This window comes from Seriola lalandi, unplaced genomic scaffold, assembly GCF_002814215.2.
Source record: "Seriola lalandi dorsalis isolate HSWRI2012SDOR001 ecotype SW California unplaced genomic scaffold, Sedor1 jcf7180002054585, whole genome shotgun sequence".
NCBI lineage: Eukaryota > Metazoa > Chordata > Actinopteri > Carangiformes > Carangidae > Seriola > Seriola lalandi.
The window spans coordinates 4458750-4479171 of NW_019525138.1; the positions used below are offsets into that span (position 1 = coordinate 4458750).

Consider the following 20422-nt stretch of genomic DNA (forward strand, 5'->3'; position numbering starts at 1 on the left):
TCTCCCTGGCAACATGTGAATGGGATCAGCGAATGGCCAATGGTGAGGCTGAGGAGAAAGTTTACTCTCACGTCAATGGGTTTTTGTCACTTCGGTCCTCTCTACTGTTGGCGGGGCAACTCTGCTATACATAGAACTGAAAAGCCTCAGCAGGGTTGTTGAGCTTCTTCAGGTCTCATTCACTGCAACAGATATTGATGAAGTAGTTCGACTGAAAAACACGATGGAGATGTTTGAAAACTTGACACTCATATAAACCAAAAGTAAAATCAAACTTCTTCTCAATCTCTTATGTTTGACATTTTTCAGAAATGTGCTTCCTGATAATTCATGCTCTTCCCAAGAGTTTGAATTAGATATCAGATTGACAGCCAATAAACTTAGTTTAGCATAATGGAAACAACCCCAGATAGCAGAATGAAATCTCTGGTCTAACATATGCCTGAATCCTCAGCCCAAGTCTGCCCATATACTTCCACATCTGGGCAGATTCCTGATGTTATCCTTAGGTAAGAAGATTTTCGGTGTGTACGCCAGAATTGGTCCAGATGTGGAAGTAGCCTCTGATAATCATGCCGTATATGGGCCAGATTTGGGCCATGGAACCAGGCGTATAGATGGCCAGGAGAAAAGAAATGTGAATATATTTACTAATTGAATCCAAACACACATCTCATACTACTCTGCTAGCTAATGGTCAACTGGGTTTTTGGTTTTATATGACGGGAGTTAGTTAGCTTGTAGTCCCAAATCACATACAAGTAAACAATGAACACTGGGACATACAGATTTAGAGCTTGGAAAATGTATTTTTGGTCAGTTTTGTGTTTTTAATTTGTACGTTTTAAGAAATATACCGAGAGTTAGATGAGAGGATTCAAAGCACTTTATCTGTTCACTAAATATGAAGCTAGCCAGTAGCTGGTTAGCTAACTTATCATAAAGACTGGAAACAGAGGGAAACTAGAAAGAACCACAATAATATGACTAGATGTTAAATAACTGTAGTGGAGTACACATATAAAGCAGCATAACCTGGAAATACTCAAGTACAAATATCTCACAATAGCACTTAGGCACAGTTCTAGAGTGAATATACTGTACTCCTTTAACATTTATAAGGACAAAGCACTTCCTAGATTAACTCAAAGTGAAACAGACAACTCCCTGCTCTCTCTCCGTACACAAAGGCAGCAGTCTGTCATAAACGTAACTGTCCTGGAGATCCTAAACAATGGAGCCACACAGGAGAGTATGTGACCTCAATGAGAGCGGAAGCACCATGTGTTTCCCATTGTTTTCTACCTCTATTCGAGCAGAAGAGCCTCCGTTTTTGTTTTCAGCCACCAGAGGGCAGAGGATGAAATAAAGCTCTGCTATCAGCATGGCATTGCTGGCCTGCCAAGCAGTAAATATGGGACAACTACAACTGTCCCCCGCCACCCACCCCCAGCTCCGCATTTGTGTCTCCAGCCAACTGTCCTGTGTTTAGTCGGGTCGTCATAACAACTTTTTGATGACGAGTAAGAGGGAGACGGGGGGGGGGTGGGGGTAAGAGGATACGAAGGGAAAAGGCCAGAGGAAGTGTGTGGGCTTGTGTGGAGTGTCTGCACATCCTGTCAACTGATAAAACTTCAAGAGTGACCTCACCGAATTTAATTACCACATCCACCAAACTGATATTTTCAAGAACTTTATTTCAGTCTCGAGTGTTAAATCCCACCCGCCCCCCTTCTCCTCAAAGTTAAGCCTTTTTTTAAAGGCTGCAAAAATGTACCTCGGGAAAATAAACACATTAATAAACACAGACAAGCATCTATAAAGGAGCAGTGATAACATGATGTGGACTGGACCGCGAGCACATGTTCACAGAATACATTTCAGGATGTGTCCAATCTTAGTTCATGAAAGCTAGATTTGATCAAAATTACAACCACCTCATGACCTGTCTGGTCGTTCCAGACAGTTCTAGTTACAGATATCAGATGCAGTGTTTTCACAATATTGAAGAGTGGATTCAGCGGTTGGAAAAGTTTTCTCCATAAGCTAGAAAACAAAAAACAAAGACTCAATATGTATCACTGAAAATACTGGAAACTGTAGACGATGGCGTGGGGTTGGTCTCAGAACTCTGAATTTCAACGTTTTGTTTTTCAAAGTTATAAAGATAGATGACAGACAATGTGGCGTTTTTTCTATTCTTTATGTATGACTGATGTTCTATGAAGTGTCTTTTTACAGATTAAAATATCAAACAAAGGATGTAAAGTTGTTTCTCCACCCTGAACAATGTCTGCAGGTATTCCCTTCAGACTCCATCTGGTGCCAACCACCACCAACATGAACAACTCTTCTCTTGTCTGGACTTTGGCAGCCAAACAGATTAGTTTTTTTTTTTTTAAAGAGAGATTTCAGTAAGATAATCAGCATGGAACTATAAAAGTGATGGGGGAAGAAAAGGATTTAAATAGGATTTTCCATCCCCTGGTAGGAAATGATGCCCTTGTGAGTTGTTAAAAAGCCCTAAACCAAACAACAGTACACAACAGTGTCTGTTTTTTGTTCTCTGCCGATGGAGCATACCCTCATGAATTTGTTCCCTCATGACCTTAAGATGTACTTGGCTCTTATTTCTTGGCTGTGTTTGGAGAAGTCTTCACTCAACTGTCCAAACACACAAAATAAAAGCATGCTAATTCTTTTCCAATGATGGAATGGAAACTGGACACCGACAGACTGGCACCTCTTACAGTGAAATTATAGAAGGCACGAGTTATTTGTCTGGTCTGTCATTGCTCTTTTGTGATAAAGAGAAAAATAAAGATCTAAACTGTAAGAAACTATTTCTACAAGTACTTTGCATTTCAATTACACGACTCCTGGTGCTTTAAGTCACAGAAAAAATAAGGATTAAATAAAAATCAACATACACCAAATTCACAGCTGTACAACTAAATTAAATCATCTCTGTATGTGGATCATACTTGCGCACATGTAATGACGCAGTAAGCAGAGAAGTGTTGCTTCCTCAACAAGTGGGGACATAAAGAGGGGACAACAACAAAAAAACATTATGCACCAATTTTAGCTAATTTTGCCCAAAATAAGGCGACAAGTACATTCAAGTCTTTTTAATGAGAAATGTAACAGCACTGGTTAAATACTCAGTTCCAATAAAAACAAAATCAAAAATGGGCTGATGGTATTCTGTATTTTTCTTATTGTCAACTCGTCCCATGGAAAGAAGCCTGATATATCTCACTCCCGTGTCATGCAGCTCCAACCTGAAAATATACATGCACTAGTTCAGTTTGACTCAGACCTACACACTCCGTCCTGCTGCTGATTCCCAGTTCCCAGGCCACAGATATTTGCTGGCAGAAAAAGCAGAATAATAATTTTATAACTATATTTGGTAAAGCTTTATTTTATGGGTCCAGTATTTTCCAGTGAATTTCATCAATTACATCCTCAGTGAGAAAAAAATGGGCTTAAGGCTGAATGCCACAGGCTGGCCAGAGAGGACTCAGAGATGGACTGTTTTTCATAGCGTTTGTAGACAATAAGAAAAATATAGAATAACATTAACAGTGTGAAGCTGAGCAGTATGTCCTGCCTATGTTTCATGGTTGTATCATTGTAGTCTATTGATTTCCAGGACATGAGCATGAGGATGATACATTTTGTGCCAGGTGCAAAACATGAAAGACTCCTGCTCACTGTTGAGATGACAACATTAAGTTTCAGTCAGGACTCTCCCACCAAAGTGCTTCCACTTGATTAAAACCCCTTAATTGCCAGAGATAACTGCAGCGTGCCCTTTTATTTTTTCTTCCTGTCTCGCACTAAACATCCTCCACACCTACCATCGCAAATACTTATGTGGTAAATACACTTCCATCACCCAACTAAACAAACAGGAAGTTGGGAAAAAAAGCCCTTATTGTCCACAGACAACACGAGCTGCAGATGGATGTTATGGACTGAAAGATGAAGAAGATCAGTGCACCTCAGTGGGATTAGAGTCCACGTGGGACCAAGTCTCTCTTTCTGTCCGCGAGCAAAGTGTCCCAGGTCAGCTGGGTTTTCAGAGTGCAGCCTCCAGACTTCTGGTCACAGGAGTATCCCACAGGGCAGCAGTGCTTTGAGTCGGAGCAGCAGGTTGCCTGTCAAAACAAAAAATATTTGTTTTACTGAGACGCTGCAGATTTCGATTCTTAAACTGAAGAATCAGCTGAAACTGCAGGTGTTAATATTTTTTTAAACCTCACAGCTTCCAGTCAGATGGTGCTTTCCTAAGCTGCAGGTTTCAGTCACATTAGTTGCATGGTGTGTTTTACTAAGTGTAAGACTACATGAACAGATAAATAATCAATGTCCTGTCAATTCAAAACTGTTGCTGACCAGCTTTAAGATACAACCTGTGATCCTAATGGTCAAGAAAACGACATGTCCACCACCAAATTTAAAAAACACATACATCAGTAATCAGTGTGTTAGTTATTCTAGACTTGGCTTTCTGACATTTTAAAGTGTGTGTTGGATACACATTTAGACTGAAGGTGCAGTTAAAGCACAGCTCTCCTGAATTTGTCAAATGTTCAGCAGTGAAAACAATGTCATGAAACTACATTGTCTTACTTTCCCTTTTAGTCAGACTTTGGTTTTGATTGTTTTTAAATTGCTATAGTGTGTGATGATCTTTCCTTTAACTGTGCCGCTCTGTTGTCACGGTGATAATTCCCCTGTCTAAAGTCTTTGTCACTGATCACCTGTAAAAAGCTGATTAGAAGACGGTTGCGTGTCTAAGAAAACCAGATTTCTCATTTACATGTTTAAAGCTCTGATCATTGCAGGTAGTTAAAACGGTTAAATTCAAATGCACTACAGCTGCTACAAAGTATTGTCGTTTAATCTGACGATTATTTTTTCAAGTAAATAGGTGTTAATATGGTTCAAATGTCTCATTTTGTCTAACAGCACAAAATCCAAATATTGTGTATGTTACGCTTAAAAAATGGCTAAAAAAGATTAATCAGCTGATCAATCTGTTTTGATAATTGAATAATCTACTAATGTAAGAAACACTGATCGATTCCTGGATGTTTTTATACACAGTCACAAGCTTTGTTTGCATCAGTGATATTTGTAAACAAGAGATTTAATGTGACATTATCCAGATCAGATTCCTGTGTAACTTGTCCGTAGTGACTCTGTCAGCTGATTTTCTAATGTATAATCTATCTAATATTCATTTCACAGTCAAGTTAAATCATATCTGAGTGTCCTGCAGACGCGTGAGGAACACGTCGCTCTCTGACACACGAAAGAGTAGTGGAACAAAATAAAACAGTACATGTGACAACAGCGGGAAACTGCTTGTTCAACAAGGCAGAAAACAGGAAGTGGCTTCAGTTTCTTTGGGTCATGTGACATAATGTTCACTTGTCACATTCTCCACGTTCAACAGGACCAAACCAGAAGAGACATTTCAAATTACATCACAGTAATTCTTACAAAACCAATTCCCCTACAACAAAGTGTGAAGTGTCGGTGTGAGTTTGGATTGTGAACGTACCCTGGGCGAGGGGCAGCAGGCCCACTCCGTGGCGGACATCTTGCAACATGTTTCTTGTTTGGGGCAGCGAAACTCCCCCGTTCTGTCGCATGGTACGTCCGTGTCGTCCCCCGTGTCTCTCGGCTCGGACCGTACCACTTTGCTCTGAGGGAGGGTGTGGACCAGCGCGTCCTTCTTCTTCTCACATGTTCCCGTTTGCATGTTGCAGGTGTAGCCCTGAGGACAGCAGTGCTCGTGGTCCGCACAGCAAACCGCCTGAAGAGGAGAGAGAAGAAGAATCCGTTTCATGTAATGATAATAACAATAATAATTATAATAATAAACAAAGTAACAGTGGTGTGACTCAAGTGTTTTACACCTGCATTTCAAGACTACAATTAGGTTTTTTTTAATGAATTTTCAGTATTTCCACTCAGGTTAGTGGATGGAAAACAACTTATTGTCACATTAAAAATATTTTTACACAAAGCAAAAGTCAACCACAAGTCAAAGTTGTGTGTGTCCATATCTACATTCAGCTACATCATTACCATCAGCTGTAGAAACAGACAGATTTAATGGTGTCCCTGAAGAGGAAAGGCTTTGTTTCTTTTGTGATTTATGAGATTCATTTTATATTTTATTGCTCATTATATGATAATTTACAGACTCTAAAGACTATTTTTTCCTCTGGTTTGTTGACTATGAAGAACTTGAATTGTGTTTTAGAAAACAATCTTTTTTTGTTGATTTGATTTCTAGAGATTGTGGGAGAACAGAAAGTTGTTTGTTTACAATATAATATATAATATAATAATTTTGTTTTTTTCTTGACAACAGTATATTTTGTGTCATGTACATCCATGTGGTCTGAGCGATTGTATGCGTATGACACAGACTAAACTCTGCATGATAAGTATTAGTTTGATAATTAAAAGTTAGGATCCGATCCAGTTCGTCAGTTTGATTTTAGATTATATATAAAACAAGGTGATGTTAATTTTCAAGTTGGGTTTTAACAAAAAAACACTTGTTTTGAGTGTTTTTAGTTATTGAAAAGTAAAACTTTATGCTAATTTTATGATAAATAATATCTAACTTTCATTCCCCTGAAAAACCATGTTGTGAAACAATTTGGTTACTGATATTTATTTTATATAAAATAGTCTTTAGTCAACTTATTCTTAAGAAAATATAAAAATATATGGCTGTTTTCAAGGAATTAAAAGAACAGAACTTTCTTGAATCTTATCTTCAGACACTTAATTTTAAAAGACCCAACAGTTTCATCACTGAGGCTCAAATTGACAATCTTTCCTCAAACTAACATAAATGTGAATCAGTGATGTACAGACCTTGACCAGCGGGCAGCAGCCCCACTCTCCCGTCGGCAGTTTACAGCAGGTCGTTCCTGAGGCGCAGCTGCTTTTGTCGTCACATTTAACGTCCGACACAGACCCTGGCTCAGTCAGAGCGCTCACTTTGGTGAACCAGGGAATGACACGGGGGCCCTTTGAGCAGGAGGACCGGTGAGGCTCACAGGTGTGGCCGCTGGGGCAGCAGTGGTTTCCATCTTTACAACAGACGGCCTGGAGAACAGCAACGATAACTCTGTGGTTATTTCACAACCTCACACTGGTGGAAAACTAATAGAGATCACCTCACTTACCTTTGGCAGAGGGCAGCAGCCCCATTTGTGGGTCCTGTCCATGAAGCAGCAGGTTGTTTCCTTGGGGCAGCTGGTCTTGGCGTCACACATGTTCCTGGCCGGCAGAGCTGGGCTGGAAACGGGCTGCTTCTGCAGGGCCGGGATCTTCAGCAACCAGGGCACGCTCAGGTGTCCGGGCTTGTCGCAGGTCTGCTCAGCGACGTTACACTTGTAGCCTTTGGGGCAGCAGTGCTCTTGATCGTTGCAGCACACAGCCTGGAGAGAAGAAGATTGAATGGCTCTTTAACACAGACTGTAAATGCCAGATCTCTGTCCCACACATGTTATATATTTTACGCAACAAGACTTCCAACAGATGACATACAAGTCAAAGAATGCAATGCAGCACTGAAATCTTCCTGCTCTCCTTTTATCCAAAAAACACAGCTGTTCTCATCATTAAGATGTGCACTGTGTTATTCTTTGATTTAATGCATGATCATATTGTAACGTCTTTTCATTATCAATCTACAAATTATTTTCTTGATTATTTGGTCAAACATCAGAAACCTGTGAGAAATGTCTCTCCCAGTGTTTCAGAATTCAAAGTGACATCTTCAAATGTCTTGTTTTGTCTGACCAACAGTCAAGAACCAAAAGATAATCCGTTCAGTATTCGACAAAGAAAGAGGAATTAAAGAGTATTTTTGTTTAAAAAAAAAAAAAAAATCTGTATCTGTAACTCATCTAACATCCACTTTTTTCCATGGACGTCTGAAATAACTGCTCCCTCTTCATGACTGGACCAAACACACACCAAACAAACACATCCTCTGCAATCTGTGATTCAAAATACACCAGTCATATGACCAACAGTCACTCACACACACACACACACTGAACAAGCCCTTTGACTGTGAAGAAGAAGAAACTGACCTTAGGTAAGGGGCAGCAGGCCCACTGTCCAGAGTTCTTCTTACAGCAGGTGGTGCCCCCCGGACACATGGTCTCCTTGTCGCATTTCTCATCCTGAACCTCAGAGGTCAGAGCGGAGACTTTCTCCACCCAGGGGAGGGAAGGTGAAAAACCTGACGGGTCGTCACAAGTTTCAGCCTCCAGGTTGCAGATTGTGCCATGAGGGCAGCAGTGTTGGTGATCGTCGCAGCACACGGCCTGGCGGTGACACAGAGGACACACACATCATGAAGCTGAGCAGCTGAAAAACCAGGCCCTGTTAAATGCCTGAATACTGTCATGTGGCTCAGGAGGTAGAGCAGGTCGTCCACTAATCAGAAGGTTGGTGGTTTGATCCATATTCATACACCAATCGCTGTTCCATCAGTGTATCAATATGTGAGTGAAAGGGTGATTGTTGCAAGTACTGTAAAGCACTTTGAGTGGTCTCTAAGACTAGAAAAAGCTCTATATAAGTGCAGGTCATTGACCATTTACAATCTCCTTTTGTTTTCATGCTCTTTTTAAAATGTGACTAATATTTTATTTCCTATATAGTATCGGAATGAAAAGTGTAAGAAAATGATTGTTTTATATGCAAGTGGATGCACTAAAAGCTTCGAAAGTATTGGTTTTAAATGGGACCTTATTTTAAGAATGGTTAAAAGAGCTATAAAATAAAATAAAATAAAAATGTATGTAGCAAAATAAGTTCACAAACTGCTTTACAGACATGAGAAGACAAAAAATCAGAAAATGAACAAATGTGAGAGCACAGAGTACAAATACATAAAAAGAGCAAACATGTAAATAAAAACAAATAAATAGAACAAAATAAAATAAAAACAAAGTAAAACTAAACTATAAAAATAAGATTTACTTACTTTATTACTTTTAAAAAGAGGAAAATTTGTTTTTTTTGTCTAATTTCCATTTATTATAATATTGTAGAATGTATTTGCATTTTTTTTTGTTTAGGCTTAAACTTTAGTTTTATTACTGTAGCAGTTGTATGATGGTTTAAGTTGCACATTTATCATCATGTTGATTTGTTTCGATGAAAATGTTAACTACAAGAATCTTTTCACAATTACAAAATCTATACACTGTAAATGAGTGGCCATTTGCAAACAATTGATAAATCATGCATTTTTAACTTTTTCCATATTTGTCAGTTACTGGGACTAATTTCAGAAATATACTGGACTTACAGGAAACTGAACTGTTTACGGATTCATTTATCCCCCCCCCCACTCACTGTCGCTCTATATGATTATAGTGAAACCAGAGAGCTCATAGTGAAACTGAAGCCAAAATGATCATACAGATGAATCAACATCTCTCTGAACATTATAAATGTCATGACGGAGGATTTATTGCAGGAATGCTTTAGTTTTAGCCAGGTGTTCCTAATAAACTGCCAAAAGTTATGTTATGTTATGCATATTTTCAGTGTAAGAAAGATTTTAAATGCCTCTGTGTCTGTGTGGTTTGACCTCAACACTGTCCTCACTCTGTCCTTATATATCACCTGAGGCAGAGGACAGCAGGCCCAGTCTCCACTTGCCGTCTTGCAGCAGGTGGATTTTCCAGGGCACGACGTGGATCTGTCGCACTTGCTGTTGTCGGTCAGCAAGGGGAAGACGGGCACTTTGCTGAGCCAGGGCGTTACAGCGCTGCCCGCGGGATCGTCACACGTGGACGCTGCCAGGTTACAAACGGTGCCATGGGGACAGCAGTGCAGGTGGTCCTCACAGCACACAGCCTTCAGGGAAGGTGAAGCAAACAGGCTGGAGTAAGGATCTACAATCATCAGCATTACATTCTGTGAAATACAACTCCTGCAGCAAACAGACATTAAAATGAGCCTTTCCTTAAATGTTGATGTACTGTTACTGTTCATTTTGAAAAGCTACCAGTAACTGTGCACAGGTTTAGCCTCCCCACTAAATCAGTAGTCAGATATCACTGCTTGCAAACACTCTAGAGACTTTCTGTTTTTGAATTTTCAGCCTCTTCCTGCAGATCTTTTCAGGTTCTGAGATATTTTAGTATGATCTGAAATCTGCTCGCACAGCAGATTTCAGATCTACCCACAGATTTTCAAATGTTCAGGTCAGGAGAGGGCGGGGTGTTCAAAAAGCTTCAGCCTGTGTTTCTTGAAGTGGTTCACAGGGGATTTTGAGGTTTGCTTTGGATCATCATTCTTGTTGTAGATGTCAGCCAACCAACCAACCAACCAACCAGGAAATCTGCATCCAGAAATGGCTGATATTTAGTGGAAACCATTTTTCCTGTATTTGTGCAGCATTTCCTGTGTGCCCAAGGCAGGATATTTACACAACCATGTTTAACAGTTGGCAAAGTGTTATTTTCATCATTTTCTGCTTCTTTTTCTCTCTGGTGATTTTTCAGCATCACTGACAGCTAAAGGACAAAGCTCTGCAGACAACAGATGAATTATAGTCTAAAGAGTCAGGACATGTGTTGAGCACCCCTGTGCAGCTCTGCAGAGTCAAACACTGTGAGCCTTGATACCTTCGGTAAAGGACAACAGACCCATTCTCCCTCTAGCGATTTACAGCAGGTGCTTCCGTCAGCGCAGGCCACAGAGTCATTACACGGAACAGCACCGACTGAAAGATAAACACAAACTTTTATCAGTGTCAACATAACCAAACTTCACTCATTTAAATACAATTTCATTAGAGATTTTGTGGTGAAACTGAACTAACAGAGACCAATCTTTGATAATATACCTAAATCATTAAAAAACAAAAATGTCAAACATTCAACTGTTCAGGGTTCTATGATTTGCTTCTTTTCTCTGATTCATATCATTGTAAACTGAATATCTTTGGGTCGATCGATGATCGCCACGATGCTAAGCTCACAGTGAACGTCAACATGGAATCATCAGTTGGTTTTGTTAATGAACAATTCCAAATAAAGTTAAGATGTCTGTGTCCCTAACAACACTCACAAAAAAAAAAGAAAAAAAAAGAAGTTGTTTCTTGGTGCAATTCTGAACAGAAAGTAAAGGTCAGTTTTGAATCACAGAACAGTCTCAGTCAAGACGACAGTGGTGCTAGGATATTCAGGTGTTATTATTCCTGTGTGTATGTATATGTGTATATATATATATACTGTAAATACTCAGAACGTTCTGAGTATTTACAGTAGAAATAAGAAATGACCTGGAGATGATTGAAGTATTTAAATCAACATGAAAAATAGTTATTGACACAAAGTTTTGTAAATTAACTGCGAACTGCAGCAGCAATACTCTTGAAAGTCACAAGCAGCAGCAACCTGGAGTAATATCCACTAACAAGCTTCAAGTCTGCTGTCCAATAGTGGTAGGTGGTGGAAGCGAGCAGCCGAGTCAAGTTGAGTCTGTATGTTTGTGGTACTGATCGGTCTCAGCTGTGAGCCCACACAGCTACAGTAAACCCAGAGGACTTTGTCATACAGTACTCAGGAGAGTTCTTAACACCATTTAAGGAAGTATGCTTCCATATATATGGCTGACTGATTGTCCGTGAGCCAGATCGTTCATCATTCAGGCATTTAACCAGGTGTCATGACCCCCCTCAAACTGCTGATTCTGAGATCAGTCAGGGGGAGACCAATTCAGTGTCTTCCTGGTTTTAACTGCTCCACTCTCACCTTTGCTCTGTGCTGCCACCACCTCTGTCACAGCAGTGGGGATCTTGGAGGCCATGGTGACGTCTCCCCGGGCTGACACACAGGTGCTGTGGATTAGGTCACACTCTGTGCCTTCAGGGCAGCAGTGGATGTGATCTGAGCAACAGACAGCCTTGACAAAGAGAGGAAAGTAACTCATTCAGGGTCAGTATATTCTGTATTGAGGCTGAATTCCTCTGAACTATCACTTCAGCAATCTATTCATGTGCAGAGCCAACAGGTAAACTCAGAATCTGACACTAATGACTGGTAAGTAAATGGAAATGTTCCCTCTAATGTTCAACTTTCATATTAATGCAATGTGTATTTGCTTAAATTATTTAATGCTTGAGTTTGATCATTTTCAGGTATAGAACTGAGTGAACTGTGGAGACAGCGTTGTCATAAAAATATCTTAAACATGACATAGTTCAATTTCATTTTCAAAACTTTTGGGATTAAGTTTACTGTTAATTGGATAATGTTATCAATGTAGAACGGTTTTTCTTTCTTTTTTTAATGTTTGTTTTAATGTTATTATTCTTATTTTTGTGCTTTATTTGTATTTCTAAACTTATTTTTTAAAATAATAAATAAATTGAATAATCAATACATTTATAAAATTAATAAATTTAAAAAATAATACCCAACAAATGCCGTTTTTGAGAAGATTTTTTATCTGTGTTCTTTTAATCTTTAGTCAAATTAAAGGATGCCTTCCAATGTGTCCATCCGGAACAACTATGAACACATTTAATTTAGTAGATCTTAAGAACTTGTTCTCAGAGAACCATAAACTGGCAATTACTCACATAAGGCATTGGACAGCAGCCATAGGAGCTGTTGGCCATCTGGCAGCATGTGGTTTCATCAGGACAGGCTGACTTCTTGTCTGGACAATCAACTGACAGAAAGTGAGGTAAGAACAGGGATCAATGATCAATACTTGTTTCTTTTCCAACTTGAAAACAAAAAGAATTTTATTAAATCTACTTTAAACAAGATGATAAGTAATGGATGCTTACTGTCGTTGGGTAGAGAAGGAATCTTCTTCATCAGCGGCACATGGATCTGACCAGACCTGCAGATCTCAAGCTCCAAGTCACATGTTGTGTTGCTGGGGCAACAGTGGATATGGTCGCTGCAGCATACGGCCTGCACATGATCAAAGTATCAAATTACATGTAAATATGTGGCTTGACTTTCAGAAATAACGACTTATCAAAAGTATTGAGTCATTTTCTGACAACCGACTAACTGCTTAATTGAGTAGTACTTTCAGTTCTTGTGTATTTGCACCAGAGTCATACATACATCTGGGTAAAAGCAGCAGTTGTAGTCTCCACTGGGTGACAGGCAACAGGAGGTACCATCTGGACAGCTCTTTTTCCCACCAGGACACGTCACTGAACCGACAGTCAGAGCTGGAGAACCATAAAGACCTGAAAAAGAAACATATTCATTCGTTATTAGTGCAGCATCATCTGCGTATAACTGTGGAGAAAAAGATGGATGTGAGTGGCTTACTGTTGTTGGGCATAGAAGGAATCTTCTTCATCAGCGGCACATGGATCTGACCAGACCTGCAGATCTCAAGCTCCAAGTCACATGTTGTGTTGCTGGGGCAACAGTGGATATGGTCGCTGCAGCATACGGCCTGCACATGATCAAAGTATCAAATTACATGTAAATATGTGGCTTGACTTTCAGAAATAACGACTTATCAAAAGTATTGAGTCATTTTCTGACAACCGACTAACTGCTTAATCGAGTAGTACTTTCAGCTCTTGTGTATTTGTACCAGTCATACATACATCTGGGTAAAAGCAGCAGTTGTAGTCTCCCTTGGGTGACAGGCAACAGGAGGTACCATTTGGACAGTTGCTTTTCCCATCAGGACACGACACTGAACCGACAGTCGGAGCTGTAGAACCATAAAGACCTGAGAAAAACATATTCATTCGTTATTAGTGCAGTATAACTGTGGAGAAAAAGATTAATATCAGTGAGACTTTTTTTCTTCATTTACAAGATGTCTGTTTCACATTACAGTTTTTAAGTTGATCTTTGGCCATTGGATGGCTTGTCTGAAGGTGTTTATTTAATAGTAGTAATTCCCCACCTGCATTATTCTTCCTCTTTCTGGCAGGAAGCTTCTCCAGCATGGGGATGGACTCCAGAGAGGCAGAGACACACTTTGAGTGAACAAGATCACACTTTGTTCCCTCAGGGCAACAGTGGCGCTTATCCTCACAACACACAGCCTGCAGAGAGAAGAGAATACATTCTGACAGTCAGAGACACCCTTCAGCCGAGGACACAGTTTCCTGCAGATGATGGAAAAGTACAAAGTAAAGCAGACGGGATCGGCAGCACTGATGCTGATAGCGGGAAAGGATTATAAATGTATGACAAGCCAACCATAACTGCTTTCTTATAAAAATAAAATCACCATATAAACATAACATTTATAAATATATGGATTTTAGTTTACCAGGATCAATAAACTGTACAATTTGGACATGAACAAATCAAAAACCTCTGTACAAACAGGGTCTTTAATTTTATTTCTAATTTACCCTGTTCTCCAGTTAAAAAAAACTTAAATCTTCCTCTATGTTTAGCTATTGTGTTGTTAAATTCTTTATAATGTACATTTCCACATCGCTAATTCATCGGTACAGCAAGAATCACCAAAGATGTGAAGCTGCCATGAATGAAACTCAACACTTTCTCCAGAATTTTCACAACAAAAATTTTGCAGTCTTCCATTTGTTGGTAGACTTTTGATTTGAAAAATATCAGGAAGTGTTAAGTTTTGATGACGCTCAAAAACAAAGAAACAATTGGAATTCATTTACGTATGAAAACATTATTTCCATTACTGTTGCGGCTAATTTATTGATCAGTTTCTGAAACAAGAAGTATATTCTAATTAAAAACAAACAAGCTGTTCATTTCTAATTCCCATGAAGTGCTCATAACCAGAGAACTAGAGTCTTAAATAACAAGATCTTCAAAATGACAGTTTATCTACCAGAGTGTTTTTACAGAGGAGTCACACAAGCGGCATCAGAAGCTGACTAGTGGACTGTGTAATGTGTTTCTTGGTGTGAAGTGCTTGGGGTTTGTGTTGAGCCTCTGGTTTTAGGTGATTATTTTTGGGTATGTGTGTGGATTTGTGGGAGGGTGAGCATTTATATCACCTTGGCTAATGGACAGCAGCCCCAGGAGCCGTCAGGAAGCTGGCAGCAAGTAGTGTCATCCGGACACTCAGACTCCTGGTCCGGACAAATGACTGCCTTCACTCTCTCGCTGAGCTGCTGCCATCACAACATCACAGCCCATGAATGCCAATGACAGGAGTCAAAAAACACCAACGGCAGGATTACGAATGTTTTTAGTAAATGGAATTAGAGAAAAACACACAGATTTAAGCTTCCTTTCCTGCATTATATCACATGGTATTGTTGTATTGAAAAACCACACACACTTTAAAAATGAACAGACTAAAAATGTTAAGCACTGCTAGTGGCCCAACGAGACCACAGTCTTCATTACACAGCACACTTCAGTATTAGACTGAACATCAAAGCTGAAATGATCAGTCAATCTACAGAAAATAGTGTCTATGTATCAAATGTGTTATTTGAGCTACATTCTCTGAATACATTTGCATAACTAGAGGTTGAAGTTGCTGCCAGAACTTTATGCACCGCTAATTCTTGTATAAAAGTCGACAAACATCTAATGAGCATTGGAGAGGTAGTAAAACAAAGAATAAAAAAGTAAAATAACATGTCTTTGACTTGACAATGTCCTTTGTTAGAATTACCTGAGGGATGAGCCAGAACTGTTTGGCAGGAAGACGTGTCATCCACGGCAGAGAAACTGTCTTATTAACACATTTCTTGTGAACCAGATCACACAGCGTCCCCTCGTAGCAGCAGTGGAGGTGGTCTGAACAACACTCAGCCTACAGGTGGATTCAAACAAGAGAACACAACACAAACCAGCAGAAAATGATGTTCAGAGTTAACTCACCAGAGCACAGATCACTGTGTACACACCGTAAATTCTCAAAATACTATAATAATTCCTCCAACCCATCATTAATCTCGTCTGACATGCAGGTTATGGTATATCTATAATAGAAGTGCTTGGTGAAATTTCAGATGCTCAAACATTATTAAATTCTATCTCTAACATGCCTGAGTCAGCGCATCAGAAAACTCCTGCCCTGCCCCCTAGACACTGAAACTATAGTGAAAGGTGTCAGTTTAATGTAATGTTGCTGGTACAATGTCAGTATGACCATCAGCAAATTGTTTCACTGTCTACTTTTGCCGAAAACCACATGAAAAATCAAGCGTGAAAAATGGGTGAGACGCCGAAACTCTAGACGATGCACCGCAGCAGCGAAGCTCAAGCTGAGTGTCTCACACAGGCTGTTTGGCTGCTGTAACCTGACCTGAGTGCAAGTATGCACCACTATTTATAATCCAATTAGAGCTCTGACCATCAGTTGATCAAGCTAATCAATTATTGGATCTATAGGAAAACTATTCTGATGATTAATAAATCGCTTTGACTCCATTGTCTCTGCTTCTCTGGACATTTTTTAAAAATTTAAATATTGTTTACACAATGAGTAAACAATTAATCAAGAAAATAACAAACACAGTAATCAATAATAAAAATGATTATTAGTTTCAGCCTTAAATCCAATAATATAACACTGACAGGAGCTGGTCTGCTGCATGAGTATTTTTACTTTAAAAAAACATAAAGAAAACATTTTTTTCTGATAATACTTTTATTCTGAAAGCAGGTCATGGAATATTTTACATGATGCAATGATAACTTTTCTTTAATAAAAGATCTCAGCACTTTGTCCGCCACTGTGTAATTGAATAAGAAGAACTTAATTGTGCTTGTACTCATGCAAGTGGCAAACAAGTCATTTGAACTTGCATCTATCAGCAGCAAGTCCAGCAATAAGCATCACAGTTTAATTTAAAGAAATCACATAACCATACGTTAACTCACACGTGGTAGAGGACAGCATCCATATCCTCCAACAGTGTCCTTGCAGCAGGTGTTTTTGTCCTCACACATGCCTCCATCAGGACAGACCAGCGCTGTGCTGAGGCCCAGCAGAGCCAGACACAGGATCCCCATCTGCAGCGCCTGAACACCAAACAGAGAGGAGACTGCTGTGAGCGGCGTAGCGTGATGAAATGTGGTCTGACAATATATACTAAAAAAATCCTGAATTACAGTCCACAAATTCCATCTTATTATGTTGGTTTCTATGTTTCTTTCTGCTTGTGAGAAACCAATGAAATCAGTGTGGAGATGGAAAACACAGATGAGGACTGTGTGTGCAGCAGCTCAGCAAGCATTCCAACTGATAAACTGGATTTCCACACTCAAACCCAGATCCTTGCTGTAAAGGTCATGTCCCTTTTATGTATGTTTAGCACTTCATGCTGTCAACGGCCATAACACAACACCAAAAGTCACTATGCATAAGGTTTAAATAACATACTGGTCTACTATTAGAGTTTTTGTAGCACTCTTGATTATTTTCCTCATCAATTAATATGAATCCAACAACGTTTGTAATTTTTGCATGAAAATTACTTGATAAATGATCAAAATGGTTTTCAATTAATTTTCTGTCAATTTGGAAAACAAAGCATCATATTATACACATGTTTTGTATGTAAAAGTCTTAATTTGTAAAGGAAGTAAAGTTGTCGAGATGATGCAGTTGTTCTGTATTTGTCTCTGAAATGTAGTAGAGCAGAAGTAGAAACATTTCATCCAGAGAACTATTAAACTCTCGAGTTGCGGCAACTGCTACGTTTGTTCTATTGCAATAAGTGGACTGCATGGTTGAACTGCACTGCACCATGATGGTCTGAGTTTTAAAGCCTGAGGATGTGTGAACAGATACGACAGTAAAGTAATGATATATAACACACATGTATTATGGGCAATAAAAACAATGACAAACAGATAGTAATGCACATATAATTTATACTCCCTCCCTACTACAGCACATGTGTTGCACTACATCTTGTACATGTTCCCTTGGTGACAACAAATAAATTTTTTTACACACACACAAACACATATATGTGAGTATGTCTGTATATATCAGTGTATAGTCATATATGAGGATGTGCAAAGAAGTAAAGGATCTCTACAAGTCTAAGAGCAAAATGACTTCCTTTAGATTGTTAAAAGTTAAGTTAAAGTATGATGTTCATATCATCACGTAACAGGAACTAAAACTTGCAACACTTTTTTTTTTTAACTTAGGGGTCAATTCATGCCGTTAAGAGTTGATTATCTTTGAAAATGATCCACTGAAGAATCAGCAAGTACATACACATACACACACACACACACACACACACACACACACACACACACACACACACACACACACACACACAGGGGTGTATTAACTTAAGTAAAGGTAGAGAAGCATTATAAAGTGTCAAAGTAAAAGTACTGGTTTGGCAGTGAAATGGCTCATGTGACTGATCTACTGTATCATTATGTATGACTCAGATTGTTTATCCTGAGTCAGCAATGCTTCCTCAGCATTTTACTGCTGGAGCTAGTTTTAACTACCATGCAGTTTTTTAGTTTAGTCCAATGGTTCTCAACCTAGGAGTCGGGCCCCTACAAAGGATCACAAGATGAATCTGAGGGGTCTTGAGATGATTCAGAGAGGTTAAAAGAAAACAACTAAGTTCTGAGTCCTTCAAAGTCCTTCAGTAGTTGCTTGCTTGTTTTATCTTTGTTTATATTTCTTTTCTTATTTTGCTTATTGTTATGCACCAACACACCAAAGCCACCAAATTCCTTGTATGTTGAAGACCTACTTGGCAAGAAATCAGATTCTGATTTGGTTTAAATTTTTCAGGCATTTCTTATAGTCTGTTTTTTGAAATATAGTAAAATTTAGCACATAGTATAGCTATGGGCCTGTCTTCAGTCTGTTTATTTGTTTACCTTCTGAATCTATCTATCTATGGCATAACTTGAAATTTGAGTTATTATTATTTTTTGTCAATCAACTGATGCATTAACCATAACAAAGCATCTTATTATATACTGTATGCTTTTTTTCCTATGTAAAAATCTCAATTTGTAAACTAACTATAGCTGTCAAGATGAACGTAGTGGAGTAAAACATACAATATCTTCCTCTTTAAAGTAGCGCAGCAGAAATAGAAAGTAATATAAAATGGATATACTAAAGTTTAGTATTTATACCTAAGTGCAGTACTTGTTTAGGCGTATTTCGTTAATTTGCATCACCTGTTGTCAGTCTACTTTACCATTTTTATCAGATGACTTGAGTCAGAGGCAGAGTTCAGTTGTTATTAACGTTGAGCACTGCACTGCATACTCCTTGTACAGCCTACACAACAAAGCAACAAAAAAACACCATTAGTCAACGATAATCTAGGAAAACACTGAGCGATACTATAATATATATATAATATATATATAATAAATATAATACTTCCTATATAAAAGTTTGCAAAAACATGTCGCAAGACAAAACAAACCGTAACCAGCTAGTCCACAGCAAAACAAGTCAAATTAGCTTAGCAGGCTAGGTGGTGGCTAACGGTAAAGCTAACGCGTTTGAATGACTTTTATACGGATGTTATTTTTTCCCTCTGTGAAACTGAAGCGTGTTTCTCACCTGGTGGTTTCAGCATGAAGTCCAGACTGTCACATATGTGTCGTATTTAAAGCAGTTTCCTAATATCCAGGACTGACTGAAGCTATTTTTTGATTCACAATTCAGCAATCACATGACACACGCAGCCTCATGTGACTGTGACTGTGCAGTGTGGAAGAGGGTGATGTGTGTGTTTTAAAGGCACATTACCCAGCGTACTGGATATTAATGCAGAAGTGAAAATGTGATGAAAATGTGAAAATTTATATTTGTTCATTTTTTTTATTATTATTTTTCTTCTGTTCGTAGAATTATTTTAATCTGTTTCTTTTTTTTAAAGAGCTGATATGTCTGATTATAAATGTTCCAATGTAAATAAATGGAAGTACCCATTCCAAAGTAAAACTGTTAATACCACAGTGTAGAAATACTGTGAGTCTGTTCATGTATGTGTTTGTGTAATTGTTTAGTACCAATGCAGTCTGCTACAACAGTCCTTCAATAAATCCTCCTCCAGTTTTTGTTTAAACTGTGTTAAAGAGTTGTTTATGTTCATTTTGGAGGATATAGTCTGTACTGCTGTTGAACTGCACCACATTATACAAAGAGGTGTGTCTCCCTCTTTGTTTTGAAAGGAGTGGACAGAATAATAGGAACACCTGTCAACATAATGCAGTGCAGGTCAACAACAGCACCACAAGTTACAGCCCCCAAAATGATCACTAGTGTTAGGGAAGCTACTTTGAAAGGATAGTTTAAAAAAGTATTGATGGGAAATTGCAAGGAATGTCAGCTTTGGTTTAGTTTACAATAAGTGCTTAAGTATGGCCATAGTGATTCTTAATCAGGCTGAGATTTGGGA

The 20422-nt window shown here is 38.8% G+C and overlaps 1 protein-coding gene across 4 annotated transcripts; it reads right to left on the minus strand.

Annotated features, from left to right (window-relative positions):
• Positions 1-3116: 3116 nt before the first annotated feature.
• On the minus strand, positions 3117-19723 carry grnb (granulin b). Of its 4 annotated transcripts, none has more exons than XM_023418879.2 (19): positions 19582-19723; positions 19208-19290; positions 16896-17036; positions 15682-15822; positions 15053-15166; positions 13969-14110; positions 13661-13788; positions 13374-13503; positions 13161-13288; positions 12872-13001; positions 12659-12750; positions 11829-11979; positions 10698-10795; positions 9691-9924; positions 8142-8378; positions 7227-7481; positions 6913-7146; positions 5579-5833; positions 3117-4166 (listed from the first exon to the last, which is right to left on the minus strand). In XM_023418879.2, the coding sequence occupies exons 2-19, from the start codon at positions 19208-19210 to the stop codon at positions 4020-4022; spliced, it is 2760 nt and encodes a 919-aa protein (XP_023274647.1). In that variant the 5' UTR covers positions 19211-19290; positions 19582-19723; the 3' UTR covers positions 3117-4019. The 4 variants fall into 4 exon arrangements, with proteins under 4 accessions (XP_023274647.1, XP_023274646.1, XP_087033446.1 ...); XM_023418878.2 differs by having other exon boundaries at positions 15053-15169; XM_087177320.1 differs by lacking the exons at positions 12872-13001; positions 13161-13288.
• Positions 19724-20422: the final 699 nt, after the last annotated feature.